The 22,845-nt window shown below is 45.0% G+C and overlaps 1 protein-coding gene across 42 annotated transcripts in view; it reads left to right on the top strand.

Annotated features, from left to right (window-relative positions):
* DOCK9 (dedicator of cytokinesis 9) overlaps positions 1-22,845 on the top strand; it is a 322,918-nt gene that overhangs the window by 132,771 nt on the left and 167,302 nt on the right. For all 42 annotated transcript variants that reach the window (XR_016212729.1, XR_016212731.1, XR_016212730.1 and 39 more), the window contains exon 2: positions 13,533-13,649. Coding sequence is in view for 33 of the 42 variants with exons in the window: in XM_070048669.2 (XP_069904770.2) it covers positions 13,533-13,649 (117 nt within the window). In the remaining 9 variants the exon portion in view is untranslated. The remainder of the gene's footprint in view (positions 1-13,532; positions 13,650-22,845) is intronic.

Below are 22,845 nucleotides of genomic sequence, written 5' to 3' on the forward strand. Positions count from 1 at the left end.
TTCCAGCTTTGTAGTAGCCCCCTGTCATGACGTCATGATTCCAGCATTGTCGTAGCCACTCCCAGAGGTCTGTACTTCAGTCTCCCTCGCTAATGGGGGCTTGTGCCCATCAGGAACCCCCTTGGGTGGCTTGTTTTCTTTGTATGCCACTGTTGCCCCATCTCTGATGCAGTGCCAGAGCTCTGCCTGAATGTGGTCATTCTTTGGGGACTGTATCAGCGAAGAATGGTTGCAGGCAAGGTCTCCAAGAGAGCCTGTAGCCAAGGAACTAGGAACTAGGAGCTTCCTCCAGGTCTCCCATGTGGGTACAGAGGCTCAAGCACTTGAGCCATCTTCTACGGCTTTCCCAGGCCACAGCAGAGAGCTGGACTGGAAGAGGAGCAACCAGGACAGGAACCTGAGCCCATAGCTGCAGATAGACTTAGCCTGCTATGCCACAGCACTGGCCCTGTAATTTTAAATTTCTAGGAGCCAAGTTAAAGTAAAAGAAATCGATCTAATTAATCATAATAATATAATTTTAACCTAGTTTTTCCAAAATATTACCATTTAAGCATTTAATCCTTCTTAAAAAGCTAAAATATTAACACTATATTCCTAAAAGCTGTACATAGGAAATTTGTATTCATTAAATAAAACCCTTAATTAAAAAAAGACAAAATATTTTACATTAAAATTTATTTATTTATTATTATTTTCGAAAGGCAGAGTGACAGAGAGAGAGACATAGATCTTCCATCTGCTGATTCACTCCCCAAATGCCTGTACATACAGGAATTCCCTCTGGGTTTCTCACTGTCAAATTCTTAGCTATGATCTAGTGCCTCCCAGACACATTAGCAGGGAGCAAGATCAGAAGCAGAGTATCTAGGAACTGAACTGGCACTTGGTTATGGGATGCAGGGAATTAGAGACTTAACCTGCTATAACACCACATCCTTGATATTTGATATTGCTTTTATGCCTGTGGCACATCTGAACTCAGAATAGCTATGTTTTAGTGCTAAGTAGCCTACTAGTTACCACCTTGAACAGTGCAGGTCTATAAACTTAATATTTTCATAGGATAAAGGCCTCCAACTAGAAAGTTATTTTTTGGGGGATAAACTATTGGATGGAATATCATATTTGTGAATCTATAGGAAATAAACTCCACCGTGATTTAAGTGTCAAATTGGGCTGTCTTGCAAAGATAGTGCCTTGAAACAGTTGGTGGTAATGCAAGTTACATGCCATGTAATAGCATTAGCATGTGTGCAAACACTCAAACTTTGTACTTTTGGGGGAGTATTTGGAATTTTGAAGTATGATTTCTACTATTCCTCAGGTGGAAAATGAATCTTGTTGGAGACTGCCTTTTGTGACTTCTCTGGTGACGTAGTGAAGCCAGGCAGCTCAGAGCTGGGTAGGAGGCCCTGAATTTCTGTTCTCCCTGGCAGTGTGGAGGGGAAACATCCTCATATAGAACGGTGTTCAGGGTCAGCATTTCTCATACAGGGAGGAATGGAGGCATTGAGAGGCACTGCTGGTTCTAGAGGACCGAAATCCACCATACTCTTTGGGTACAGTCCTGGGCTTGGGGCTGGGAGACCCCACGAGTCACCGTCTGTATGACCCTAAGTGTCTGCTCTCACTCCTTTGAACTTCTGTTTTCTCATCTATAAAATGGTGATGATGCAGCCATTCAGGGTTTGGGGAAATTTAATGAGATAATACATGTGTAATCCAGCAAAAGTGTGTGTGTGTCATAGGACTAACATTTTATTGAATAAATAACCACTGTTGTACTTATGACTACCATTTGGTTAGTTCTTACTCGGTACTAGGCACTGCTATTAAAATCCTTCAGTAAACCTGCGATGACGAGAGCAGAAATTGTTGCTGTCCCAATTTTCAGATATGTGTATGAAGATCTAAAGGTAAAGTAAGCAACTCACTCTAAGGCTTCATAGCCAATGAGCAGTTTTTGAAAATACTTTTTAATGCTCAAACCCACACCAAAGTAAGTGGAGCAGTTGAGTGGTTCTCAAGCATGAGTGGGCATCAGTCATTTGAGGGTTTGTTGAAACACCCACTTGCCAGACCCCAACACCGAACTTGCTGATTCAGAGGATCTGGGGTGAATTTGCATTTCTGACACTTCCACAACCATTGCATGGCTGTAATGGCCCACAGGCACCTGTCATCACCTCCAACAAGAGTGAGCCTTTTTGAGACACCAGGATTTACATTCTAACTCCCAGCACTGCCCTTAGCCAGTCTCTGTACAGCCTCTCTGGTGGTGAAGTCGCCAGAAGCTGTTTTGTGAAACATATCTGTGTTATGAATAGTCCATCTCTGTCCTCAGTTTCGTAGGGCTAAATGCAGCTTTTACAGCTTTTTAGGTTGCTCACCGAAATCTTCATTTTGAGAGTTCCAAAAGTAGCTTTTACTGACAGGAAGAATTAAGAACTTCAGGTCATAATTCTAAGAAAGGAAAAGAAAATATTGTCTGGAAAAGAGTCCGTAGTATATATTTAAGATAGAATTATTTATGTAACTCTGCAGTGTATCTTTTTCCTCTTTTCTTGATTCCTTCTTCCTTGTGGAAAAAAAAAAAAAAAAAGCAGGCAGAATTAGAAGGCAGTGGGACACATGCTGGGCCCACCCTCAGGCTCTGTCTCCTTATCTCTCTGTCTCCACGCCCCCCCCCCCCCACCTTGGCCCTGGCCTGCGCCTCTGTCCACACAGAAAGAGGACACTTGCAGCCCTGTATTTGTGAGGGAGCCTTTTCCAGTCCACTCAGCTTTCCCCTCATGTGACCCGTGGGCACTGGCCGTGGAGTGAGTCCCCTGAATTCCTGTCTTGTCCTCCTCTCCATTAGCATTCCCGCAGCACCCCATTGAACACAGCTGACAACTGTGAGAGCTTCTGTAGGTTTTAGTTAATATTATTATTACGATCTTCATTATTACCCCAGTTTTCATTTTTGTGTTTTATTCATTTTTCTAGATGCTGTTGAATTGACACTTTTGCAGTCTTTATTCATTTTAGTAATAGGATAATCATTTTGCAAAGCCATGACTATTATTAAAATGACAAATACAAAATCCAGACTTTTTTCTTCTGTCAAATTGATTGATTTTCAGATTGATTAGTTTTACTGATGTAGACATCCTTTATTAAATAAAATCTTCATTCAGTAACCTGTGCTGTAATTTGAGTGCTTTTTGAAGTGCTGTGCAGAAAGGGAATTCAGCATCTTATTAGTGTTGGTAATATAAGAAACTGAATTCACAAGTGTGTCATTGTTACTGCGGTCTGTTCTGTGGATGCAGTCCCACTGCAGCGTGAGAAATATATTTAGATGCCTGAGAGTTTGATTTTCCTCTAAACATTCTCTAAATCAACCATTGTGGTGCAGTGCTCAGCTTTGAGCTTTGAGCTTACTTCTAAGTCTCCCTTCCCCGCCCCCTTGCCCCCAAGTATTTCTATTACATGCCTATACACGTGGGCAGTGAAGTGCAGATATCAACATGTAGACACTGTCCTGGTAGGACTCAGGGAAGAGCGTGGGCCAGAGCTTGGGAGGCTCCTCCAGGAAACCCAGGCTGGGCCCTTAACTTCTCCACTCCTGGGTTTCCCCATCTGTCACAGGTGAGGGCTAGAACAGACTCTCAGGTTCTGATGTCTGCCCAAGCTTGTAGTGCTAGGAATTACTGCCTCCAAATAGCTTCTAGATCATTCTGCCTACACATGCAGCCAAGCAATCTGAAGAAGTCCATGTGTTAATGAGAATGGGCTTGTCTTGATTATCATCGTCTCCCAGGTTTGATGTCCTCAGGTAGGACCAGAAGAGCGGATCTATTACAAGGTGCTGAGAGATCCTCTTCTCCAGCCGAAGGGCATTGTGGGCTTGGGCTTATTTCCCTCAGTCCCTGTGCCCCTCCTCCTCCTGGTTACTGGCTTCTCCAGGGCCCTTTGTACCTTGGCCTGCTACCCCTCGGGCTTCATCTTCCCTGGAGGCTCTAGTCTAGGGCTGGGTGTCCCAGGTGAGTGAATCTTTGTTACCCCTCAACAGAACACCCTTCAAATGTTTGTTCCTGTTTTAGGGGAGACCCTGAGGGCTACTGGGCAAATGTGGAGCAGGGAACCCCTGTGAAGAGCCGTTGCTCTCTACACCAGGGTTGTGCTCCCATTCCGAGGAACCACAGCCCATGGGTGACCATCCGGTGCTCCTCCAGCATGTCCACTGTGGAGTCCTGCGGCTCACCTCGGCAGCAGCTGTTCAGAGCGTCTCCTTTCGAAATAGCTTTTTCAGTGTCATGTTGGATTCCCTGTGTTCAAGAGATCTGTGTCCCAAGTCTTAGCCTCTGCCACTCCTGCCCCCCTGCTATCCCTGTGCACAGCTATGATCAGGTATTCTTCCTGAACTCACCGTGCTCAAGAAGGCTTTATTGTGAAGCGAAGGAAGCTTAAGTTTCAGGATCCTGGAGGGACCCCAACAATTTTAACTGATTATTTCACGTTGTTAACTCCTCTTCCACTTCTGTTATACAGGTTCGAGGTCCCACAAAATCTAGTCCTATTCATGAGCACACATCCTGGTTTCTCCATTTTCTCTGTGGGGAATTCTCAGTCCACCCTGAGTACTGGCTGACTTATTCATCTGTTTCTCTCTAGTTTTGTTTTTTGAATGATAAGTAATGATTTTACACAAATATGGAGTACAGTGATTTTTTTTTTTTTTGAAAAAAAGATTTGTTTATTTGAAACGCAGAGTTAGAGAAAGAGAGGGAGGGACAGAGAGATCTTTCATCTGCTGGTTCACTGCCCAAATGGCTGCAACAGTCTCCTGGAGCTGGACTGGTCAGAAGTCAGGAGCCAGGAGCTTCTTCTGGGTCTCCCACAGGGGTTCAGGGACCCAAGCACTGTGCAGTCCTCCGCTGCTTTCCCAGGCACATTAGCAGGAAGCTGGAAGGAAGTGAACAGCTGGGACTCGAACTGGTGCCCATATGGGATGCCAGTACATGAAGCGGTACTTTTACCTGCTCCGCTACCTGCTCTGCCACAGTGCTGGCCCCACAGTGATGTTTTGATACATGTTTACATTTAACAGTGATCAAGTCAAGGTAATTAGCATATCCATCACCTTAAATGTTTATTATTTCTTTATGGAGAGAACATTCAAATAATTTCCTCCACCTATTTTGAAATATGCACGTTATTGTTAACCATAGTCACCCTACTGTGCCATAGAACACCAGCACTCACTCTGCCTATCTAACTGTACCTGCTGGTTAACTGATCTCTTCCCATCTCTGCCTCTCCACTACCCTCCCCAACCTCTGTAGCCACTGTTCTGCTTTCAGATTCTTCGAGATCAACTTTTTAAGGTTGCACATGTGATGAAATCACTCAGTACTTGTGTCTCTGTGCCTGGATTATTTCTCCTCACATAATGTCTTCTAAATTCACCCACATTGTCGCAAGTGACAGAGTAATGCTTTTTTTCATGGTGGAAAAATGTTCTGTAATACACACACAACACATTTTCCTTATCCGTTCATCCACTGATGGGTATTGAGGTTGATGCCATATCTAGGCTCCAGGAATAATGCTCCAGTGAACGCAGGAGTCAAGATAGCCTTCCAACATTGATTTCACTGCCTTTGGATGTATACCGGGTAGTGGGACTGCGGGATCATATGGTGGTTCTGTTTTTAGTAACTGGAGAAACCTTGATGTTGTTTTTGTCATGGCTGTACTAATTGAGATTCCAGCCAACTGCACGTAAGTGGCTTCTTCTCCTCACATCTTGCACACTTCGCCTTTTGTCTTGTTGCTAGTAGCCATTTCCACAGGACTGAGGTGGCCTCGCTGACCGGCTGCTCTCAGACTCAGCTCCAGCAGCTTCCTTCCCTCACTCAACCTACCCATAGTTACTGATTGCCTGCACTGTGTCAGGTGCTGGAGAGAGCAGTGAATGAAACAGACATCTTTGCCCTCAGGGGGTTTACAATCTAGCTGGGGGAGCTCAGGTTCTTTCTAGTGGGCCCATACCATGTCTGCATCCCATTGCTGCCATCCATTCTGCCCTCCTTGTTCACACATCTGTCGTCCCTCTGACTGGGAGCTGTCTGGGGCCGGCTGTGTCCTTTGTATCTTGCTGTCCTAAAGTCCCAGCACAGTACATGGATACAGGCTTAGTGAATACTTGTGGGAGAAGGAGCATGTAACTGCTGACAGCATTTACATAAGGGGAAGGAGGCAGCTCTTAATCTCCTGTGCCCACTGTAATTATGAGAACATGGGGTTCTTCTTCAATCTGAAAACTTCAAGAAGTTCTTGGTGGCAGTATGTAGTGAGAGTTGTGTTCAAGATGGTAGTGTAGCAAGGCTTGTGTGACTCACACTCATTAGAAGTTGTCTTCAAAAGGCTGAGTGAGTCATTTGGGGTGGGGGAAGCAGAGAGGGAGAGAGAGAAATAGTCTTCCATCCATTGGTTTACTTCCCAGGTGACCTTGACAACTGGGTCTGGGCCGTGCTGAAGCTAGGAGCCAGGAACTCTATCCAGGTCTCCTGTGTGACTCAAGTACTTGAGCCATCACGTGCTGCTTCCTGGGTACATTAGCAGGAGGCTGGATCAGAAGTGGAGCACCCAGGACTCAAACCATTTTCTGATATTAGATGCTGTGGCATTTTAACCTGCTGTGCTGCATGCACACTGTCGCGTGTGGCAATTTAACCTGCTCACCACAGCACCCACCCCAGCCCCTTCCGTCTTACTGTAAGCTGCTGTGTCCCCATCCCTGGCAGTACTGCTGATGTCCTGTTAGTAACATTAGACTGAAAATGGAGCAGATTTCATGAGGGATTTTTATCTCAGCCCATCCAGTAGCTTTTATAGCCATGCAGATGAATCAAGGAAGTCCTAAATTCTTTATAAGCAGGATTTAATATTTCTTATTTCTTAAAATAGGATGTTCCAAGAGCTGCCATTTCCTCAGCCTGCTATTTCAAGACGCGGCATTCAGGATTCCAGCTTGTGTTAACATTTAATAACCAGAGACACAAAGGCAAGAAGCAACTAGTAAGCTCACAAGAAGCTGACGTGTCCAAGGGAAGAGCAGTGGAATTTGTGTGCCTGTGAGCTTAGCTCTTCCCATGGTTATTGAGATGTTGTACTTATCTTGCTTAAGCTGAACTCGTTCTGTGGGCGGCTGCTCTCCAGGTCTGCTGGATTGCAGAAGCAATTTTCCTGGCGCTGAGAGTCCCTGCTTCTGATTGCCTTTTGACCTGGAATTTCAGTTTGCATGTTGGACTGCCAGCCCCAAAGCTGAAAACGCTTTCAGAGGAGTGAGTTCAGAAAGCCTAGAAGGGACTTGGTGGCTCGGCGTCCGTGAGAGCGGTAGGGAAGTGTCATGGCTGGAGTTCTGCCATGCCACCAGCTGCTGTGCTCAGCATGGGGGATTGGCAGGTTGTCAGTGACCTGTGCCCACACTGTCCCTTGAGATGAGGCCCCCTTGCTCCCTGACCATTCTGATCATTTGTCCCTTGCCTTCGGTGGTTCTGCCGGGTCTCCTCCATGGAGCCAAGGTTTGGTGTTCCATTGTAGACTCTATGGGCCCTGGATCTCTCAGATCTCCTTACTGAACCCACCTCCATCTTTTCCCTGGAAAGTGTCGCGTAACCGTGTGTGAACAGTGTTTGTTAGGGTTTCCCTCCTGCCTTCTCTTCTCTCCTTTGGAACCCTAGGTCCTGTTGCTTTCCCAGAGCTGCCTTCGTGGGAAAGGGTCTAAAGTGCTTCTCTGAACACCCTCACCCCCAGCTGTGGTTCTTCTCAGTCCTCCCGGAATCAGCTGCCTCAGCACTTGGTTCAGTTGATGATGTAAACATCTGTTTATGTGTTCTTTGGGCTGTGTCCCTGAGTTTCAGTATCATCTCTTTTACACAGTCATCTCTGTGTTGGATCTTTTGTTTTTCTTTCTTTGTGCGTATTCCTGCTGTTACTGTCTTTTTCATTCCCCATGTTCCTGGAAGGTAGAGGAAAGTTTTTATGAACAAATTGGTAAAATTGAATGGATGGGGAGAATTCTCTCAAAAAAATGTTTAAAACAAAGAAACCTGTTATGCAAACATTTAGCTGCGTTTATTATATGCCTATAATTTTCCAGTTCATGCCTTTTGCATGCATTGACTGAGTCCAACAACCCAACAGCCTAACCCATGTGAATATTTGCTTAGCTTTCCTAACCTCTACCACCCTGCCTTCAATTTGATCTACATCTGTGTAGTATATCAGGTCAGATCCAAGTTTTGTGACAAAGCTTATAAAATTTAGAGGGAGGTCTTATTTACAAAAAAATATTCAAAATTTGATAAACCAAGTCATGGAAGTGAGTACTCATTTCTTTAGAATTTGAGCAGAAATCACAGCAAATACATTTTAAGAAGTTAGCCCAAGCCATAAATGCCAAAAGTCCACAGGAACAACACATTTTTATCCATGAGCCTCCTGACACACCTCTATAATACTTTCTTCTCTATATTTTTTTGGTTTCATATTTTTTTATCACCTCTTCATGAGATCATGATTTTGTTTTATCATTCTTTAAGGCAAGAACAGGTCATTCAGTCTTTCCCTTGGCATGATTAGTAAAAATGTGTATTTTGTCACTGATAGTTTAGAAAAGGTCCTTCCAGTTTCACATCTGTTAATGTCACAGAAATTTTTAGGATTGGTGAAAAAATTATTTTCTTTTGTATATGAGTGGTATGATTTTGGAATATTCTCAGTTTGTGCAGTGACTTTTCTTAATATGCCCTTAAGTAATTTTTTTAAAGATTTTATTTATTTATTTGAGAGGTAGAGCTACAGACAGTGAGAGGGAGAGACAGAAGTCTTCCATCTGCTGGTTTACTCCCCACATGGCCACAATGACCGGAGCTGGGCCAACCTGAAGCCAGCAGCCAGGAGCCTCTCCGGGTCTCCCACTCGGTGCAGAGACCCAAGCACTTGGGTAATTGTCTACTGTTTCCCAGGCCACAGCAGAGAACTGGATCAGAAGTGGAGCATCCGGGATTAGAACTGGCACCCATCTGGGATGCCGGCACTGCAGGTGCAGGATTAATTTACTGCGCCATAGCACTGGCCTTGCCCCCTTAAATAATTTTAGGACCAGATTCCTTGAGACTTTTCTGTATTGCCCTGTGGGCTCTCGTTTTGCCCCGTGTCCTGGTGTTGGGTGGGCACAGTGAGTGTGCTCCTGGAAATCTTCCTAGGCCTGGATATCCAGCAATGATTGAACTATACACAAAGCACCCGGAGAGGGGGCCGTACAAGTAGGGGTATTAAGCTTTATTAGCCCCTAGTAAATATGTCTCTGGGTCCTGGGCTGGAAGCTAAGAGGCACACAGATGACAGAACCCAGCCTTGCCTGAAGGCGCTGATAGTTGATGGGATGAGCTGCGCCTGTGCCCCAGGGCCTGGTGAGATGCATCCCCAGCCAGGAGCCAGGAGCTTGCACGGCTCAGGAAAGGCGAAGGCTGCCTCATAGAGGGTGAGGAAGGTGGTGCCCTGTTACAGGATGAAGTACTGCATGCCAGGTTTGTGTTGTGTATGGGATTTGTTTTCAGAGGAAGGACTCTGTTGTTACAATAATATTTGTAGCCCACTGGCGTGAGGGGTTGTCATCAGGCGTCTTGGTGGAAGGGGCGTGCTGTCCCACTAGAGGAAGTGACAGGAGCAGGTTCGTGTCAGAAACGGTGGGTATGGCATTGCCTTCCTGCTGGGCCTAGAGACCAGAACCCAAGGGGAAAAATGCGCTTGGAAGAGCCCCTAGTCGCACCCAAACCTAAGTCAGGTCCAGTTGGAGGAATTGTGTCTGTGGCCTAAGGAAGGATGATAAAACGTGCCGAGATGCTGTAGGCTGGAGCTGGTGGGCAGGGAGCTGTCTGCTGGGTTTCACCCATTGCCCCCCGGGAAGCAGGGCTTCCTAGAAGTTGCTGTGGGGATGCCAGTGTATATTCTGGACGGTATGCACCACGGAAGTACCACGCAGACAACAGAGCAAAACCAAACCAAACCCAGATGAGAAGGCCTGGACCAGGAAAGCCCTTCCTCAGCAGTGTGGCGGGCTCACGCTGCACCACCGTCCCTGCCACGAGGCCTTGAGGGACCTCCACCTGACCTGTGTGGAGGGGTGGGAGGGGGTTACACCAGCCCCGGGCCGGCATGGAGCAGAGCTTCCGTGACCTGCTGCTACGTGGTAGATGCCCCAGCCAGGGGAGAGTGCTGTCTGTCCCGCCCTGCCGTGCTTCTCATCTGACCTCTGTGAAATGGAAGCTTAGAAAGCTGTGTGTGCGTGTTTGGGTTGTGTTAGGATTATGGTCATGGTTTCTAAGGACGGTGTTTGTAATCAGGATCTTCATTCATTTTGCCGATGAGCATTTGTTGACTGGTTACTATATGAAATATAACAAATAGAAATAAAGGGATGAATCAAGTTTAAAATTCAATTCAACTATTTTGGAGACTATTTTCATTTTCCATGGCAGTTTTTATTTTCAAAAATAGTTACTTTGCTTAAGTCTTTTTGCCTTTTTTAAATGCAAAAACAATTTAAAATACGAACATTTAGTAGGAATTACGTAGATTCCCACTGTTATCAATTATAATTTACCTAGACTTTCACTGTATTAGCCTTAGTGTTTTAAATTTTATGTTTTTTACTCTCTGTATCTAGTCTAACCTAGTTATAATTATGCACTGTTTGGGTATTGCTTTTTTCTTTAGATTCTAGAGAGTCTACTTAAATCAAATAATTGAAGTTAAATATGAGCATTTAACAAGGGTATTTCACAAATTCATAGAAAAATGGAATTAAAAGATAAGGTTATTTTGGTGTAGAAAATTTTAAAAATCCATGCATTTTTTTGCATTTTTAAAAATTTATTTGAAAGGCAAAGTTACACAGAGAGAGAGAGAACCTCCCATCTGCTTGTTCACTTCTCAAATGGCCACAATGGCTGGAGCTGGGCCAGACTGAAGCCAGGAGGACAGAGCTTTTTCCTGGGTTTCCCTTGTGGGTGCAGGGGCCATCTTTTGCTGCTTTCTTGCCACATTAGCAGGGAGCTGGATTGGAAGTGGAGCAGCTGGGTCTTGAACCAGTATACAGTTTTTTCGTACTGCTCATTTTCCATGAACATTTTGAAGCCCCTTCACAGGTATACACATATATACTCAGAGAAAGCTGACTGCTGTGACAGATAACCATTTCAGTTCTTGCTCATGGAGTGCTTCAGGACTTGCTTTAAGCAGGTGCCTTGTACAGGGTTATGCAAAGAGCTAGTCTCCTTCTATCTCAGGGCTCCACTCGCTCCTGGGTAGATCCTGGGTAGATCCTATGTAAGTGGCTGGCAGAGGGCAGGGTGTGTCACATCTCTTCCAGTCATGTGACATTGACCAAAAGGCAGTCACGTGGCTGTACCTGACCGCAGGGAGGCTGGGAAATGCATTTGGGGAACACATCATCCTCAGTCACTTACCAGATATCTTTAATGTATTTCCTGCATATAAATAGTCACTGATATATATGGCATTTACTGAGATTAAGTACATCAGATTGGTTTTTAAAGATCTGTTAATTTTATTTGAAAGAGTTACAGAGAGAGAAGGAGAGACAGAGAAAGAGGAAAGAGTCCTTCCATGCACTGGTTTACTGCTCAGATGGCCGCAACAGTCAAAGCTGGGCCAGGCTGAAGCCAGGAGCTTCTTCCAGGTCTCCCACGTGGGTGCAGGGGCCCAAGGACTTGGGCCATCTTCTGCTGCTTTCCCAGGTGCATTAGCAGGGAGCTGGATCAGAAGTGGAGCAGTTGGCATTTGAGGAGTGAACTAGCAGATGGAAGCCTTCTCTCTCTCTGCCTCTCAAATAAATAAAAAGAAATTTAAATATCTTATGGTAACTATGATACAATGTATTTGGTTACTTTTTGTTTTAAAGATTTATTTATTTATTTGAAAGTCAGAGTTACATAGAGAGAGAAGGAGAGGTAGAGGTAGCGGTAGAGGTAGAGAGAGAGAGAGAAGAGAGCAAGAGATATCTTCCATTGCTGGTTCACTCCCCAGTTGGCTGCAACAGCTGGAGCTGTGCCAATCCAAAGCCAGGAGCTAGGAGCCAGGAGCTTCTTCTGGGTCTCCCACATGGGTGCAGGAACCCAAACACTTGGGCCATCCTCCGCTGCTTTCCCAGGCCATAGCAGAGAGCTTGATCAGAGTGGAGCAGCTGAGACTCGAACTGGCGCCCATATGGGATGCTGGCACTGGAGGCAGTGGCTTTACCCACTACGCCACAGTTCCGGCCCCTTGGTTACTTCTGATACCATCCTACGTGTATAAACACCTTTACAGCATTCAGAATGATGTTTCATAGTTAGCCAGTTGGTGCCTGGCATGTGGAAGGTGATCTGTACATGTGATGGTGTTGACTGATGATAGAAAAGAGATTTTACTGAAGTGACTGGCTTTGAAAGTGGCAAGAAATGGTGTTTTCTTTCCCCACTTGCCAGTTACCTCTTTTTCCACTCAGTACAAACTAGTGAGAGACAGACATCCCTCTCCCTGAGGCCCCACCCCCACCCCCAGGCCTTTGTTTGGTACTTTTTGTTTGCTTGGTTTTGGTCCAGTTCATATTATTCTGTATTGAGGTATTATATATGTAAGTGTATAGATATTTCAGGGTAGAGAAGGATGTTGTGAAACTCAAAGAAGTATTCTGTGGAGCCTTTTTTTTTTTTAAAGATTTATTTATTTATTTATTTGGAAGAGTTACAGAGAGAGAGGAAACACACACAGAGAAAAATCTACCATCTGCTGATTCACTCCCCAAATGGCCATTAGGATGGGGCTGGGCCAGGCCAAAGCCAGGAGCTTCTTCTGGGTCTCCCATGTGGATGGCAGGGACTTGGGCCATCTTCTGCTGCTTTCCCAGGCACATTAGCAGAGAGCTGGATTGGAAGTAGAACAGCCAGGACTTGAACTGGATCCCATGTGGGATGTTGGTGCTGCAAGTGGTGGCTTAACCTGCCATGCCACAGCGCTGGCCCTCCCTTATGAACCTTGTATGAGATAGTCCCGTGGATACATTTGGGGCAGGAAGAATGGCGCCGAATTATGAGCCCTCTCCATATTCAGCCTTGGCTGCCAAGCCAGGGCTGGACCCTAACTATTGGGGCATCTCTGGTAGACCCTAAAACTTGGAAGGAGCTGACCTAGCCAGGGGTTACTCAAGAAATGACTGAACATCCTAGCAGAATGCAGACATTCTTTGCGTTTCACTCTGTGTAGACAGGGTACCAGGAAGGGTCTTTTGTCCCATTTGAAAGCAATTTTTATCTCTTATTTGTGTTCCTTGCTGATGGTAAAAATAGCACACTCTGCTTGTGGTGTAGCTGGAGAATACAGAATGTATGGAATGGAATGTGTAAAGGTCTTTAATCTTAAGGAATTACTCTCTATAAGCATGTTTCAGTTATTTATCTTTTGCCTTCCAGGCCAAGCCAAAGCTCATTGAGCCCCTGGACTATGAAAATGTCATCGTCCAGAAGAAGACTCAGATCCTGAACGACTGCTTGAGGGAGATGCTCCTCTTCCCTTACGATGACTTCCAGGTAACTCCATGTTTCTGTCAGTGGAGTCCAGCGCTTGGTCTGTGGACGGTTCCTATCTATTGATTTATTGTTTATGATGTTTAAAAAATGTTGTTTTTAAGAGGATAGTTGTCATTATATATTTCCTTCATGAGTTAATATTATAATGGTTTTTTAAAAATATTATGTATGTGCAAAGATATAGAGGGGTGTATGTGTGCATCAGTGAGAGAGAGAGATCTTGCGTAACAGTGCTACTCTGGTTTGGCTTAGTGGGCACAGGTACTGATTTAGGTTTAGGTTCAGATGTTTTTGGCCAGTGATGTGGGAGTATGAAGGATGGGCTTCTCTGGGAGCAGTGGGAAGCTTTTCCATGCCTCCCTTCAGAGAGGCGCTTTGGCCGCCTGCCACAGGAGGCCCTCACCTGAGCGTAGGCTCCCAGAGAAGAGCCCCGGGTTTAGCAGGAATGCCCGCAGGGCTACCTCTGTGCGGTGAGGTAGGCACTGAGCTGTTCCTTGGAGGAAATGTGTAGGACTCACTGCGGCTCTTACTACGAGCTCCTGTTGATGCTGCAGCCTGTGAATAAAGGACCCACAGCAGGCTCTAGGTCTGTCGAGGAGCCAGGATAGCATTCTTCGTCCTGGAAACCCAGTGGTGGCGAATGCTTGGCAACCTAGAGTCACCTCCATCTGTTTGGAGGTTGTGGTTACTGCCCTCGCCCTCCTGTGACCTGGCCTGTACTTCTCTGGAACAGAAGAATCTTACCTGGACACTTCTTTACCTGAGGCCGTTACCATCCAAGGCCTGACTTCCGTGAACTGAGCTGCCTTATCTTGTTTAATTTTCATTGGTTTCTTGCTTAACTCAAAAAGCACTATATACTTGTAAAAATTAAATGAAACAGGCAAATATTGAAATAATTGACATTAAAAGATTCCATTCTATTCTTTCTAATCTTACACCCCAGAATATAACCTGTACTGTTGACAATTTTATACATATTGAATTGTCTTTAGAACTTCTACACTGATAACAATTGTTAAATTACAATCCTTGAAGTTCTTCTCTCACGAAATTTAAGAGACTTCGGTTTACATCAAAGGTGGGAATTTTCACAAACATTCACTCTGATATGCGGAGATACCCATAGGCTGAAAAATGAGTATTCTTTCATTCTTTCCCAAGTAATACTGCTTGGCTATGATTTGGCAACAAATGAGAAACAAAATGATTGCAAATTATGCTTCATGTTGATAAATTTTCTTGTATTACTCTCTGAGGAAGCAGAAATTTATCTCAAGTTTCCCTGAGTATGAAGTATGTTTTCTTCTTAATTAGAGTATTAATTAGAGTAGCAACGTCTTTTTTTTTTTTTTTTTTGCAACCTAGACTACAGTTATATTTGCAGATCTGAGATAAGATTGCTTAAGAAGCAAACCAAAAACTAAGATAAAGTTAATTAATGCAGCTTCATCTTTCTCCAAGGACAAGGAGCTTGGATGTTTCAGGAGTTGTGGAACCAGGTGATTAAGGCTTTGAAAAATACTCCTTTGTCCCTCGTGCCTTTAATTACTTCTCTGGTGATACCAGGCACAGATATTCAAGGAAAGGCAAAGAACTCACTGATGGTTTGCTGGTCAGGGATGAATGAGCAAGTTATTTTCTGTTTGGGGGAAGTTTTTCCAAAGATAAAGGGGCTTAAATTTCAGCTTTGGTCTCCATAATGTCAGTGCAATAGGTCCCAGTCAAGTTTGGGTGCTGTTCCCACTTTCTCATCAGGTGAGGCCGTTGCACTGTGCTTTCTTACTAGATTATCTTGGAGATATTATTAAACATCTGATTAGCGGATGAGTACAGTGAATCAGCACTGCCGCAGGTTCCTTCTGTCTGTTTGCTAAGGCAGAGTAGGAATAGAATTATTGTTGTATTATTAGCGGCCTCAGAAACTCATTAGAAGTATTTCATTTCATAACAGAAGATAGCAAGTAAGTTAGGAGATGGTCAAATGAGCAAAATGCTCATTCTGAGGGGGTGATTTGCACTATCAAATAATCAAACAATGTTAACAAACTATTTTTTTAAGATTTTATTTATTTATTTGAGAGATAGAGTAACAGACAGTGAGAGGGAGAGACAGAGAAAGGCCTTCCTTCCCTTGGTTCACTCCCCAGATTGCCGCAGTGGCTGGAGCTGAGCCAATCTGAAGCCAGGAGCCAGGTGTTTCTTGCCGGTCTCCCATGTGGGTGCAGGGGCCCAAGGACTTGGGCCATCTTCTGCTGCTTTTCCAGGCCATAGCAGAGAGCTGGATTGGAAGTGGAGCAGCCGGGACTAGAACCTGTACCCATATGGGATGCCGGCGCCTCAGGCAGAGGATTAACTTACTGTACCACAGTGCCGGCCCCTGTTAACAAACTATTAAGATAATAGAATTCCATGTAAGTTTCTGACGAATTATTCAAAAAGATAATTTACTAAGATAGAAGTGTGGGCAGTGATGATACATTTGTACATTTCATGAGTAGGATATGTGTTGACATTGAGCCCTTATTGGTTGGATCCCAAGTTCATCTACGATTGTCTGGAAATAAATTGTATGGAAGAATGATTTGTTGGCTGTACTTGCCTGAGGATGGAAGAAATGTGTTTACAGCAATGAAATATGTGAAATAAATGTGGATTTTATGAAAATCAAATGCTCAGTGCGCAATCTGCCATAGTCAGGGACAACAGAGTTATGGGCACTTGGCTTTTTAGCAGTAGACCCTGGTGCTTTGGATCTTGGTTCTTGTTCATTCTTCCAGAGCCTTTTTTTTTTTTTTTAAGATTTATTTTAATTATTTGAAAAATAGAGTTACAGAGAGAGAAGGATGAGACAGACAGGTCTCCTATCCACTGGTTCAGTCCTCAAATGGCCGCAACAGCCAGGGCTGGGCCAGGCTGAAGCCAGGAGCCAGGAGCTTCTTCCGGTCTCCCACATAGCTGTGGGGACCTAAGCACTTGGGCCATCCTCTGCTGCCTTCCCAGGTGCATTACCAGGGAGCTGGATCCAGAGTGAAGCAGCTGGCCCCCAAGTTTTTTTTTCTTTCATTGAAGAATTAAATATTGGGGCTGTCGCTGTGAGGCAGTGGGTTAATTAAGCTGCTACCTGCAGCAACATATGGGTGCTAATTCGAGTTCCAGCTGCTCCACTTCCAGTACAGTTCCCTGCTCATGCACCTGGGAAGGAAGCAGACAACAGCCCAAGTGCTTGGGCCCCTGCACGTACGTGGGATCCAGAAGAAGCCTGTGGCTCCTGGCCTTGCCCTTGCTCAGCCCTGGCCTTTGCATCCGTGTAGGGAGTGAACTAGCAAATGGAACATCCCTCTGCCTCTCCCTGCCTCTCCTTCTCTCTTGCTGTAACTCTGCTTTTCAAATAATTAATAAAAATCTTTCTAAAAAAGAAGTAAATATTAATAATGTTTGGCACCTGAGGAAATCCCAATGATCAGATTTATAAAAATGAGTGCCGGCACAATGGTTTGGTTTTATGGAAACTAGGTAATTTCTGAAATTTAAAAAAAATGCAGTTGAAATGGAGTCTTTTTTTTTTTTTTTTTTTTTTTGACAGGCAGAGTGGACAGTGAGAGAGAGAGACAGAGAGAAAGGTCTTCCTTTTGCCGTTGGTTCACCCTCCAATGGCCGCCGCGGCCGGCGCACCGCGCTGATCCGATGGCAGGAGCCAGGTGCTTCTCCTGTTCTCCCATGGGGTGCAGGGCCCAAGGACTTGGGCCATCCTCCACTGCACTCCCTGGCCACAGCAGAGAGCTGGCCTGGAAGAGGGGCAACCGGGACAGAATCTGGTGCCCCGACTGACACTAGAACCCGGTGTGCTGGCGCCGCAGGTGGAGGATTAGCCTAGTAAGCCGCAGAGCCGGCCTTGAAATGGAGTCTTAAAAAAATATTTTCTGGCAGCTAATTGGACTTTAATTTTTCTTTAAATTTTGTGGCCTTACCAGTTTTCCTTGGCAAACATCTGAGAACTTACTTCTCCATAAGCAGAATTGTAGGTAAATATTAACAGGCAGTTCAACAGAGGTGATAACCTTTAAATCAAGATGTTTTAGATCAAGATAAGTAAGTTGACTTACCACTTATGAAATGACAAGTCTTTGTATAGCTGAATGCCAAGGACCCTACTTTTCCTGTCCGAGACACAAAGAATTTGATTCCCAGGCATGATTCTCCTTGAAGCGGGACTCCTTGTAACAGGCCATGATGTTGGGGGTGACAGTCCTAAGCTCTGTGATCAAGCTGCTGAATCTGCATTTTTAAATTCCTTGTATTCTGATTTTGTTACATAGCTTACTATTGTTCGTGTGTTTATGCAGAGTGACAGAAATAGTAGTAAACTGAAAAAAGAATGATAAAGGGCAATTTGTGGGTACTGTTTGTATTTTATCACTATTAGCCTTTGGTGTCTGGTGTAAGAAAATCAGGGGCAGTTTGTGTATGGAAGTGTAACGAGAGCATGGTGTATTGACTTCGGGTGTACACAGCAGTCTCGGAAGCAAAGCCTGGACGAGATGCTCTCACAACAGCTCTTTCACAGTAGCCAAGGGGCAGAAGAACACATGTGTCCCCCACCCGATGAATGCATGAACAAATGTGATGTCTCCATATAACGGAATAAAATTCAGGCTTGACAGGAAAAAAATCCTGCCACATCCTGTAACATGGGTGACATTTGAGGACATTATGCTAATTGAAATAAGCCAGTGACTAAAGGAAAAATACTGTATGGCTCCATTTACATGAGACACCTAGAGCAATCAAAATAATGGAAACAAAAGAGAACAGTGGTTGCCAGTAGCTACGGGCAGAGAGGACGGGAAGTTGTTGTTTAAAGAGTATGGAGTTTCAGTTCTGCAAGATGAAAAGAGTTCTGGAGATGGGTGGTAGGGAGGAGATGGGTGGTAGGGAGGACTGCACAACTTTGCAAACATCCTTAATACCCCTGTATGTTTCCTTAGAAGTCAGGACTGTACGTTTTATGTTTTGCGTACTTTATCACAGTTTTAGAACAGAGCAGGTTGTTACGGCATTTCTGTGCTATGGGTTGAAGCTGTTGTCATCAGTAGGACTGTCATCATTAGTCAGGGTGAGGAATGATTACTCAGGTGCATTTCTTTCAGATATTCGCGGTGCATCGTCAATATTTGTGTCTTAGCCTGAGAACTTAAAATGAAGGGTGGAAATATAGAGCAAAGATGATCTGTCACTGAAAATCCTGGAAATTTTCCCCTGTGGAGATGTTTAAATACAGGAGAATCCTCGAGGGTTCTCAGCATTGTGCAGAAAAATGTGGTTACTCCATTTCCCTTTCAGTAACATCCTGATTTTTATTTTTCTCTGGGTCTTTTCCTCTCCCGCTTACATGAACTGATAGTGATCTACAAACCACTGACCCGGAGAGGAAGCCAAGCCCCACTACTTACAAAGGCCTGGAAGTCCCTGATCTCATTTCCCATCTGTCCTTTTGAAAAGAAAATATTTTTTTCACGGTGTTTTGTCCTGGCTTTTTTTATTGTATGCTGCCAAAAAAAATAATCTCAATACTTTGTTTTTGGCTTTTTTTTTACTGAAAAGTGTTCTTTTTTATAAATTCCTCGAAATTTTTATTAGTCGGAATTCAGTGGCCAGCAGTGCAGCTTTCCTTGGGCATTGTGGTTTCTGAGACATGAGTTCATGTCTAGGATTGGGTCTGCCGCGAAAAACCTAGACGAGTGATATTTCTGAATTGACACCGGCCCGACCTTCAGGACATGAGAAGTTTAATTCCAGTTCAAGTACTAATGCCTTTTACAGAAAATAGTGGCCAATAATTTATTGTCAGATATTCCTTAAAAAGTTTGCTTTTCAGGTAGTACCAAGTCGATGAGTGTATTTAGTTAACTGATGTTTATGCTTACGCTGCTTGTGCACAGGCTCAGCTTCTTGAGGTGTTTATGAGACAGGCTCCTTGGTTTTGAGAGGAGATAAAGGCATGGACTAATGTTACTGAGGGGTAAGAGACTGACCAGTGTCATGAGATAAATCCAGTCCCTTGGGAATCTCTTCCAGGAATGTTAAGTGTGAGAGCTCAGTGGGACTAGTAGCCAGTCCAGGTGCTAGTAGCCCTTTAAGTGGCTGGAAATGCAGACATGCAGCAGCCTGAGAGAGAAGTCAGAACTACAGAGGAAGGTCTGAACTCACCTGCAGACGTGTGAGACAGGAACCACAGGGGCTAGGACGATGGCAGGCCTCCACGGGGACTGCAGCCTGGGGAGCACCTTAGATTAGCAGCGGGAGGTGGGGAGCAGAGACAGAAAGCCAGGGGAAGAATCAGGAAACTGCAGGGACCTGGCAGCAGCGTGGGAGAGTTTGGAAGAGGCAGGCAGTGGAGTCCCTTGCTGGGGAGGTGTCCACAAAGGTCAGTGGAGTTGGAAATGAGCCAGGGCTCAAGAACTGAGTGGGAGAGACTAGAGGTTAGAGTGAAGTAGACGAGAAAGGGATCATAGCTGACAGCAATGGCCAGGTCTGGAGAGGTATTGGGCAGGATTGGGAGAACAGGCAGATGAGCTAAGGAGGGAAACAGGATTGAAGAGACTGAAGATACAGGATGGCAGGGGCTGTGCTTTGAGGCAAGGATCTTTGGGAGTCTTACAGAGATGGAATTGAGGATCTTTCTGGGGGAGTTTTGATAGAATGGGAGATGCCTCTGCCTCTAACCAGCAGGGTGAGGATCCTGCCTTGATAAATTTGGAGGTGATTTGGGCTGAGGGAACCATGTGAGGTTGGCCCCAGGCAAAGGCAGCTTGGAGGAATGAGGCGTGTCTGGAAAGCGGTCTGGGGAGGCGGAGTCGTCTTGTTCTCATTGCAGTAACCCTGCCCACAGCCCTTGCCTCTGCCGTCTTGCCATTGATGCAGTAGCTTCCTCTCAAGTCTTCCATCCTCTCTGTGCCCCCTTCCAACTTCCTGTCCCTTCCTAGTCAGAGTGATTGTTTAAACAGCAAGTCGATGACATCACTCCTGTGTTCAGAACCCCTCAGTGAGGGGTTCCTGTTGCCCAAGGTCCCCATCCCGGATCTTACCTGGCTCTGGCCTCCCCCACCTCAACTTCCCTGCTCCCTGTGCTCCGTGGGGTCCTCTCTCCCTCCTTAGTCCCCTGCCTTAGGACCTCTCCCCTCCGCGTGCTGTCCCTCACCTCCTGCAAGCCATGTCTAAAGCAAGCCTTCTCAGTGAGGCCCTTGCCCACTGTCACTTCTCAGACCCCTTTTGGCATTCGTGGTCCTCTGTACCTAGTTGTTGGTTTCTATTAATTCCTCTTTTAACATACACATGAATATATGTTTGTGTTGATTCACGAACTCCATAAGGCAGGGATCTTAGTTTTCAAGCACACAGAATGCATGGTACAGGGTAGGTATTTAATAATAATAATAATATACAGATTATCAACCAGGGATTGGCTCCTCTCATCTGGGATTTTGATGAAAACAATTAGGGGCTGGCGTTGTAGTCAAACAGGTTGAGCTGCTGCTTGCAAAACCAGCATCCCATATGGGTATCAGTTTGTGTCCTGGCTGCTCCACTTCTGATCCAGCTCCCTGCTAATGAGCCTGGGAAAGCAGAGGAAGATGGCCAGATGCTTGGGCCCCTGCACATATGAGAGGTTGGGATGGAGTTCCACGCTCCTGGCTTTGGCCTGGCCTGGCCCAACCTCACCTGTTGCAGCCATTCAGGGGGTGAACCAGCATAGATAGAGTGAATCAGCTTGTAACAAAATATTAACCCATTTGGCGGATATTCAGAATATTAGTAAATGTAAAAATGTTGAGCTCAACCAACAGGGCTACTGAATTTAAATAATAGATAAAAATCAAACTGAAATATGAGTTTGTGAGTAGACCCCTGTAAGTGGCTATTTTGAACGTTTTATCCAATGCATTGGATAATGAGGTTCCTAGACCCCTTGAAGATGTACATCCAATCCTTTCTTTCTTACTAGAAATGCATCAGGAAAAGAAAGTGACTTAAGAACATTTGAAATCATTAATGTTTTTAACTGTTTGTTTCACTAAAACCATCTTGCTTAATTCACCAGATTTCAAGGACTATGAGACTCAGATTGTGCCAATTTAGTGTTCTTTTCACTAAACTGCAGGAAGAACAATCTTTGTTAAGGGTGAAAATTGCTCCTCTACCAGGGTTGAGAGCGGCAGCCAGGAAAACATCTCAAGGAAGCGTTGTTAGCTTTGTACTTGTGCCACCCTTTCTAAACAGAAGTGGTAGGCACACAGGCTAGCAATGGGACTAGCTTGAGCCCGCTGTCTTTCAGTGAGGTTCAGCTGCGCCGGCTCCCCAGGTTGGCCGCCTTCCTTGCTGATCCCAAGGTGAACCTCTGGAGCCCCATGCTCTGTTGGAGGCAAAGGAGGCCCATCTGTCGGGAGAGTGTGTGGGCAGCCGTGGCCCCATGCTCCACACGCCTAAGACTCTAGGGTACATGACTGATCGTGTTGTGTTGGGGGGCGCAGGCTCACACAGAATACCACGTGACAGGGTCCTCAGGAGCGGGGTGACTCAGTGGAACTGTGGTGGCTCCTGCTAACAGTAATGACAGAAAAGATTGTCATCTTGGTTTTTGTGTTTACAAAGTGTGTCATCATTTTCTTCATATTTTCCTCAGCCTGTTGAGGAAAGTGGCTTTTTTTTTAAATGAGCAGACACTGTGTGACATACTTTTTGTTCCATGCAGTGCTTAGGAAAAACTTCGGGTCAAATGGGGAGTTGAGACTACCTACATAAATGACTAGATGGAACAACACATATATGCAGCATTACCTGTGCCAAGGAGGTGAACCTGAGGTTTTGTTCGTCCTGTAGAATAAAAGGGAACAGCTGAGTCCAGGAGTCCCCCTGTGTTGCGCTCCTCCACGTCAAGTCACGCTCTCCTCCTGCCTTCCTCCGTCTTCTCCATCCTCCTTCCCCTCTCTCTCTTTTAAATAACATTTAACTCACATTTTAACTAGGTCAGAGAGAACGATAAAAATCTTATAATAGATAGAAATGAATAAATGAAGACCATACTTGTAAGTGATGAGGGGCGGAAGGACAGATTTGTCTGTGTGATGAATGGATATGTCTCAGGTTATTGAAGATGACCAGCAGGCACGGACAAGAGGAAGCTACAAAGTGAAGG

This window comes from Oryctolagus cuniculus, chromosome 9 (genome assembly GCF_051225735.1).
Source record: "Oryctolagus cuniculus isolate XC-2025 breed Fujian yellow rabbit chromosome 9, ASM5122573v1, whole genome shotgun sequence".
Taxonomy (NCBI): Eukaryota; Metazoa; Chordata; class Mammalia; order Lagomorpha; family Leporidae; genus Oryctolagus; species Oryctolagus cuniculus.